At 42.4% G+C, this 8,717-nt stretch overlaps 1 protein-coding gene across 2 annotated transcripts in view; it reads right to left on the reverse strand.

Moving 5' to 3' along the window:
* Positions 1-8,717, reverse strand: part of LNX1 (ligand of numb-protein X 1) — a 150,963-nt gene that overhangs the window by 39,224 nt on the left and 103,022 nt on the right. For both annotated transcript variants that reach the window (XM_069105230.1, XM_069105231.1), the window contains 3 exons: positions 7,771-8,006; positions 7,110-7,262; positions 2,718-2,920 (listed from right to left, as the gene is read on the reverse strand). In XM_069105230.1, coding sequence (XP_068961331.1) covers positions 2,718-2,920; positions 7,110-7,262; positions 7,771-8,006 — 592 coding nt within the window. The remainder of the gene's footprint in view (positions 1-2,717; positions 2,921-7,109; positions 7,263-7,770; positions 8,007-8,717) is intronic.

Raw genomic sequence — 8,717 nt, forward strand, 5'->3', positions numbered from 1 at the left:
ACTTATTTCAGTGAAACTCTATGCCGGGTCTTCCTTCCTCACCTTTTTTTTCCTTCCACTCACAGAGAAATTTTTGCAGGGTTTAAATTCAACTGAAGTAAATAAGAGCTTCTATTCATATTCCACATAACATTAGAGCATTTGGAAATGCCATTTAAAGGGACTAAAAATATGCCCAGCCCAGCAGTACAACAATAACGCTCAATGGGGCTTTCTGGTTTGAATTACTCCTTTCCAAACAGTCCCTGACTGAGAGGTTGCACCCCTGAAAGTTCCTCATGACTCTGGAAGAAAACAATTTCACAGCAGCTCTGTAGCTCAAGTGTCTGGAGGCTGACACCATGACAAAGGAGAAACAAGTGGCCTGAATTTCCCTCGTATTGGTGAGATTTCTTTTCCTGGCCGCTATTCATTAAGGGAAGATTATAAAACAATTCCACCGTGTGTGTGTGTGTGTGTGTGTGTGTGTGTGTGTGTGTGTGTGTGTGTGTGTGTGAATCCATCAGTACTCAGGGAATACCTTCTGTGATACCCAGGAAAGAAAGCAGAGGGAATGAAGGTGGGTGGTGGGTCATTTATTCTAGAACAGTCAATGCACTGCACCCCTGTCCAATGGCAGACAGAGGAGAAGAGGAACAACAGTTGGCCCTGGTTTACCACCTGCCATCCATTCTGCGAGGAGTTCAGTACAGTTTATTAAAAAGCACAGAGGACCTTTCTGTCTCCAAGCTCTAGACAAAACTCTCAAGAAGCTGCACGCTGTGTGGCATGGTACTCAAGGGAACATCTTCATACTGTTTCTTCTAGTACTTCTAGAACTGGGGAGGTGATGAACCCTGACAATGCCAGGGTGGAGTCACCTGGAACAAATTCACATATTCAGGCCATCTTGGAGGCATTGGGAATGTGGAAATTCCTTATCAGATGAGATAGGACTAGCTCTGGAGTTTAACTGGGTTAGTCATCAGAAAAGTCACCCTTTCCAAGATAGTTCCTGCAATGAGATGCTACTATATATACATTTATTTCATCAAAAAATTAATTTTAATCCAATTAAGACCAGGACTCATGCCTCTTTTAATGGTCAAGGAAATGCTCTTTCACAAAGTGACAATGGGTTCTAGAATATTTCTTGCATAAAGAGTTTCCCACTAACATTGGGCCTCAGCACTTATTTATGCATTTTAAATTTGTTTCCATTTATTTTCTCTCCCTCCTACCAACACTGTAAAAATGAACAACTCTGAAAAGCTTTGAGAAGCATGCAGACATCTCCAGCTACTCTCCTCTCATCCTTATTTCTCTCTCCCCTGAATTCCTATGAATTTACACATAGGTACAAGTGTGTGTAACGATAAAGCAGCCTCTCAGGTTTGACAGGTATAATTATAGCTCTCATGCACTTAACAAGTTCTGTCTTTGCTTCCAAAACAGCAGTTTGCATGTACCTCTAACCTGCTCAACAGATTCCTCTCACCTGTTGACCTTCCCTAGACTAAGGATGGGGACTGGGTCTTAATTCATCTTCACGCCCATATTATCCAGCATAGCCACAGCTGGCCCAAAGGGGATGCTCAGAAAGTATTCACTGATGCATGCATGCGACCTAATTTAAAAGCAACTAACTCTAAATGAAATAATGGCGATAGTAACAATACCAACAATAATACTGGTTAGCATTCATATAGCCCTTGCAAAAGGCTTTACAAATAGTAGCTAATTTTTATGCTTTGGGAGGAAGATGCTATCATTATCCCCGTGTTACAGGCTGATTGTAGTCCCTGGTTCTGGAAGAGGACCAAAATAACACCACGATTTTGGGGTCAAGGCACAGTGGGTCTGACTGAGGCTGATCAGACCAACACAAACTTGGAGGGCTCCACCACAGGTCAGGCACAAACAGTGCATGTGAACTTTCGGCGTGGAGAAGTCTCTAAATTTGCTCCTCTTCTGTTTCTTTTGAGCTACTGCAATTCTGCTTTGCTCATGGGGTACAGCCCCTTCTTTGACGTGGGCACACCACGCTGAGTGGTCAATGCCAACATCTCCCCTATCTCACAGTTGAGGGTGTCCCTCTCACGTTTCTTCTGACCTCCATGTAAGTCAGCACTTGCCTTTTTTTTTTTTTTTATGGACAGAGGTTAAGTGATTTGCCCGAGGTCACATCTAGTAAATACCCAATTATCTCCTTTTTCAGTGACTTGCCCAAGGTCACAGCTAGTAAATGCTTAAGGCTATAGGTGGGGTTCAAGACTACTTATCCATTGTGCTACCCAGCTGCCTCTAATTAGAACAACAAATGAGGAAAAAAGTAATGCAGCTAATTAAAGGAAGAGAAAGGAAATGATGAAGGAAATCTTCTTAACAATTAGAGGTGTCCAAAAGTGGAGCAAGCATGGTGGCTCAGGAAGTCTGGAGTTTCCAGTCCCTGAAGGTATTCAAACGGAGTCCAGATTACCTGTTGTCCCAGATATTGCACAGACAATCCATGCTCAGGACAAAAGTGAAACTGGATGATCCCTATCTGTCTCTGGAATTTAGTGGTTCTGTAGCAACTCTATCATAGACACCCAGCAGAAAAGCAGAGGAGGAAAAACCAAGTAGGGGGAGGGACAAGGATACGCTCATAGAGGAACCATGTACCAGCTATAGTTTGCAGAGCTGCATAGAAATACACAGGAAATTTTAAGTTCATTAATTTAACCCGATTTCTATACCTTTAATATCATGTCCCCTGGTAGCAATCTTCCATCTCTGGCAATCACTCCATCTCTATAAATATGCTGTATAATAATATGGACCAAAGGAGTTTCGCTGCCCCCCACGACCCTGATAGCCAGGCTTTCATTAGGATCCACCCGAGTGATCTTGATGCAGGTAATTTCACCATCTGGAATCAGGTGATACAACCTCGGGAAAACTGAGACACACACATACACACACACACAAAAAGAGAGAGAAAAGACAAAAGGACTTACTGAATAGCAATCACTCATCTTTCTGGAACAGTTTTAATTCCAAGGCTCCCAAACCCATTAAAATAGGTTTTGTCACTTGGTTATTGAAAGGACGGGTAGGAGTTTGCTCGTTTTCTTGCCCTCCAATCCATTTCATATTATTTCTTTCTTGTACTTCTACTTTAGTGCTATGACAATTATTCCTCCTCTCTAACAGTGAGCACCAGCATAATAATAACTTGCATTTGTATGGTACATTAAGATGCACAAAAGGTTTTATATACATATTACTTCATTTGATCATAACAAAAAGCCTTTGAGGTCAATGTATTTCCCATTTTACAGAGGAGAAAACTGAGGCTCAAAGTATGAAGTGACTTGCTCAGGGTCACACATCCAAGTCACTGTCTGAGGCAGGACTTGAACACCTCTCTTTTACTCTTTATTCATTCCTTTCCTCAGCAGAATCTTTGTTGGTTGGGACAGCTAGGTGGCGAAGTGAATAGAGCATCGGCCCTGGAGTCAGGAGAACCTGAGTTCAAATCCAGCCTCAGACACATAACACTTACTAGCCATGTGACCTTGGGCAAGTCACTTAACCCAAATTGCCCTGCCCTCCCCCTCAAAAAAACAACAACAAACAAACAAAAGAATCTTTGTTGGTACAAAACAGCTTCAAACAGGTGACACCCAATAGTAGAGTCAGAAGGTTTTCTAGCTCAAAATACTAATTTTTCATTTACTACCTGTGTTACTTTGAACAAATTACTTGCCATCTCTGTACCTCAACTATAAAAGGAGGTGGTTTGACTAAATAACCTGGAAGGTCACTTCCCGCTCTAAATCTATCATGTAAAGAAATCTGCCTTAAAACTTCTACTTTCTTATTGTTGTTGTTCAGTCATTTTAGACTTGACTGACCCTCCTGACCCCATTTCGGGTTTTCTTGACAAAAAACACTAGTGTTTCTTCTCCAGCTCATTTTACAGATGAGGAAACTGAGGCAAACAGGGTTAAGGGACTTGGCCAACTAGTAAACTTCAGAGATTATCCATTCCCAACTAGTAAGTGTAGGAGGCTGGGTTTGAACTCACGAGATGAGTCTTCCTGACTCCAGGCCTAGCACTCTATCTACTGTGCCACCCTAGATGCCCTAGTTTCTTAAGAGATAATAGTGGGTAAATAGTAATGATAACAATAAACACCCTTTTAAAATATGTGTGTTCATATACATATATGTGTGTGTATATATATAAATACAAATGTGTGTATATATAATAATATGTATAGGTATATACATATATAATGTGTATGTATGTCTATGTGTACATACATATAATATATACACATATATGGTGGGGGGTGTATGTGTGTGTGCCTTTAGGAGTGAAGCAGGACATGATGGTGGACAGCAGCAGCTCTGAATTCAAGACTTTCTGATGTCCAATCTGGTACTCTTACCATTACACATGTAACTGCTTCCATTCAAAGTCCCCTGAGTACTGTGGTCCCATAGTCTTGAACCACAGAACCATACACAGTGCCAAATAGCATGTTACAGTTAAAGCTAGAAAAGGGTCTTAAGGTTAAATGACACTGACTTCTATGTCCAAGGAAGAACTCTCAGAGCTGCTTCAAGCCTCGGGGTTTCAGAAGGACAGGCTAGGCTGCCGCTGTAGCTAGTCTAAGCACTGAGTATCTGAAATCAGACTGAAAGGGGAGAGAATTCTAATTCACAGGGTATGGCTGCCTTTGCCCTAGGAGGCTTGACTAATTATGTCAATTGGAAAGGTCACAACAATAGGTCCAGGATCTTTGTAACCCATTCCTCTGTCTGTCACTATTTCCAAAACCCATGACCTTAATCCATTTTCTCTAATAGGATAACAAGTGGGCTGCTCTCTTGGGAAAACACAGAGAGGAACTAAAGTTCCTTAAAGTTAGTAACAATTTACCATTTAGTGCCTCAAAGAAGACTGGGTCTCAAAATCTGGACTCCAAACTGAGTCTCCGAGACAATTTAATTAACCAGTGCTGTAAAACTTTAGACGGTGACTTAACTTCTCTGTTCCTCGGTTTCTTTATTTGGTACAAAACTTAGGCAATTTAAACTTAAATCTTTAAATCACTTTGAAGATGAAAAGCAACATATCATTCTATCCCCTCCCACTTTTTGTTGTTATTATAAAATTGTTTTGAGAAATTTCTATTTGTCAATTGGAATAAGGAAAGTTGAACTGTTCTAGTTCAGGGCAGCCTACTTCCCCCTGGCTTTGTCCTCAGGCTGCCTCCCTAATTGTAAAAGAAAGACTACAGTACTTTGAGTGAGAAGATCTAGGGTGGAGTCCTGTTAGGCACTATCTCTGTGATGGTGGGCAAGTCAGTCAGGTCACTTTTCCCCTATGAAATCCAGGGGTAAAACTAGATTATCCCAGTTGTTTTCCAGTTCTAAATCCTAAAGCCTTAGCCTTTATTTAGTTTCACATTCTACTGGTGCAATTAAATCTGTCTCTGGTCAACTTGTATTCATGGCTTCTTAGGTCTGTCCTTTGGGACCAAGCAGCACCACCCTTCTATCACATAGCGATGTCAAACATTTGAAGGCCATTCTAGGTCTTCCCTTCTCCAGATTAAACATGCACAGTACCTTGTTTTTGTCTGTGCTTCCAAAGTCTAGCCCAGTGCCTTGCATATGGCATACACTAATGTAATTGCATTGAATATGGCATCATCTGGACACTGACTCCTCTTGCCCAGGGTCACACAACCATAAGTGTCAGAGGCAGGATTTGAACCTGGGTCTGATGGGAGGGAATCTGAACCCCTAAAAGGAAAAGACCATATCTTTGGAACCTGGCCCACGTGGGAAAGTCCAGGGGCTTCTCCTTTTAGGGGTTCAGATCCCAAAGACATGATCTTTTCCTTTCAGGGGTTCAGATCCTATCCCCATAGGTCTTCCTGACTCCTGGGTCAGCTCTCTATGTACTACACCACACTGTAAGCATGTATTTTGTGTGCATCCCTTGGGAAACAAACCCAAACAGACTTCTCTAGCTAAGTGACAAGTACAATTTGGAGGCATCTGATTGGGTAGGCTTGGGGTTAGAGAAGAGACAAGATTAATTTTTCCTAATTCTGCCCTTTATTTTTCACTTCTTTCTATGTGCAAATGTCTCCCACCCGGTCACCTGCCTGGAACTTGATTCTAAGGATAATGGGCCCAGAACAAAGCCACTGATTACTCTGTAGTTAGTTGTTAGAGTGAGTTACCTCAGATAGGAAGCCTTTGAGCAGAACGGATTGCGTAAGTTGGGGTGGGAATGGGGCTAGATGCCACCCAGGTTCCTTCCAACTCTAAAATTCTGTGTGTCTTTGTTACTGGATGATTCATCCATCCTTGGCAATTATAGTAATATGGTGGTCTGGGGATAACAGTCTCCTCCCTGGAATAGGATATGTCTGGTCTGCCTTGGATCAAGCCCTACTGCCTTAAGTGATAATGAATGAAAGCAGCCTCCCAGGTAGAGGGAAGCTGACCATAGGCACTGCTCCATATCAAGAGAAGTTAAATCAGTGGAAAACATGAAGAATGTGACTTGTTTTATGTGTATCAGACTAACATCTGGAGGAAGAGATCCCAGCCCTTTTTGCTTTTTTCCCCCTTATCCATAAAATGGATATAATAATTCCTGTCCCTCCCTACTTCAAAGGAGGTTTTGAGGAATGAGATAATAGGCATATTAGTTCTTTATGCACTTACAAACAGGTGTGCTAATTGAATTATAAACTACTATTATTAATCTTGGGCAGGTAGGCGGCACAGGGGATAGAATGTCAGGCCTGGAGTCAGGAAGATTCATCTTCCTGAGTTGAAATCTGGCCTCAGACACTTACTAGCTGTATGATCCTGGGCAAGTCACATAACCCATTTGCCTCCGTTTCCTTACCTGTAAAATGAGCTAGAGAAGGAAATGGCAAACCACTCCAGTATCTTTGCCAAGAAAACCCCAAATGGACTCATGAAGAGTTGGACACAACTGAAAAATGACTGAAAAAAAATTATTATTCTTATCATTTATCAGAGATTGAATTGCAAAATTTTTTCTAAGTCCCTACCCAAATCCAGCTAGGAATGTAGGTGAACATATTTACCTTCTGTGGCAATAGCATTCTCAGGACTTTCCCTTGGTTGGTCAGCTTGGTGGGCCACTGCACTTCCACTTTTTGTCCTCCGAAGAACACTCAGAGCTCTGTTTATCTTTTTAAAAGACCTGCTTCTGATGGTGGATCGCTCAAAGTGCTGGGCTAGTATAAGGGAGAAGAGAGAATCAAGAAAGCTGGAAAAACCACTGGTTATACCCAAATGGTGATCATGGCACTATCTTATTCCCACATTCAGGACCCATGGTGGTTCCCCACTGTCTCAGCATCTCATGGCAGCTGGCCATTGGTGCTAAGCTCTGGCCACAGAGCCCTGAGCATTCCACAAATTTCACCACTTGTCCATTTAAGAAAGCTACGCCTCTCCATAGGAGCCTGTTCCATAGTTAAACCCCATGTAGTTCTCCTCATATCCATGATTAATCTATTAATAGTTCTAGGTTACAGCCATATGGCTTTGGATTTGGAGTTGAAAAACCTGAGTTCAAATCCCTCCACTTACCTTCACTTTTTTCATCAATAAAATGAGGGAGTTGAATTGGGAGGCCTCTGGAGCCCTTTTAGCTCTAACTCTGTGATTCTATTAGAAAGGAGACAAGGCCAAATCAAGGATCCTGTTTCCCAGAGTGCCATTCTTTTCTTCCCCACTCACCTCTGTTGGCTCGACCAGATTCTACTGGGCTGTTTGCTGACTGGCCATCATCAGTGGCAGAGACATAAGCAGGGTTGTCCAGGCCAGGCTCATCTGTCATCAAGGCAATGGTTGCCGCTGCAGAGATATCTGGAGAGAGTGCCGCTGACGTCAAGCTGGCACAGCCTTCTGGGCATCCGTCTTGGGAGCGCCTCTTGCGGTCTTTGGTAAGCCCATAATGGGAGGCACCTTTACAGCTGAGGCCAGAAAAGAGAAGAGAAGGCTTAGTTTGAGGGGTAAGCATTCCGTTAAATCTGTGCCTAAAACTGGCAAAATAAACTGATGTCCATTTAACTTTGAAGGCCGTGTCCACACTGTCCTGCAAAAGTGTGCATGGCTCAAGGCTATGACGAGGCTTCTGGGGTCAGGTAGCTTGTGCCTATTGCCAGCTGGCCATCTCTCTTTTTATTTTTTTAAACCACTAAGGTCTTGAAAGCAACAGATGCCATGCCAGTTATTACAAGTTCCTAATTCTGGTACACACTACTATGCCTCATAGCACTAAATAAGCAAGGTACTTCCTGGGATTCCTTATTTAACCTCCTTCTGATGCCAAATCACACAACAACCACAAAACCAATGTGGTCTGATGAGTTCTCCCCAGAGTTACTCTTGGTTGCTGCCTGTCTCTTGTTATTCCCAATCATAAATACTTTGCTGTGTTTACTACTACTGTTACCAGTTTCTGATGGCTCAGGTTCATTGGGACCATCCATCTACCATTTATGCATTCTGTACTCAAAATCCAACAGAATCATTTCAGGGGCCACGTCCTCCATGAAGCCTTCCCTGGTCCTCCTCAGCTGAAAATACATTCTCTCCCAACTCATTCAGAGCAATGCCTTTGCCCTGATTACCTTTTATCTTCTATTATATTCATCTGTTTACATGTCATAATTCACCCCATC

This window comes from Petaurus breviceps, unplaced genomic scaffold, assembly GCF_028583685.1.
Source record: "Petaurus breviceps papuanus isolate PSGF00001 unplaced genomic scaffold, PetGlider_PUasm1.0 76, whole genome shotgun sequence".
NCBI lineage: Eukaryota > Metazoa > Chordata > Mammalia > Diprotodontia > Petauridae > Petaurus > Petaurus breviceps.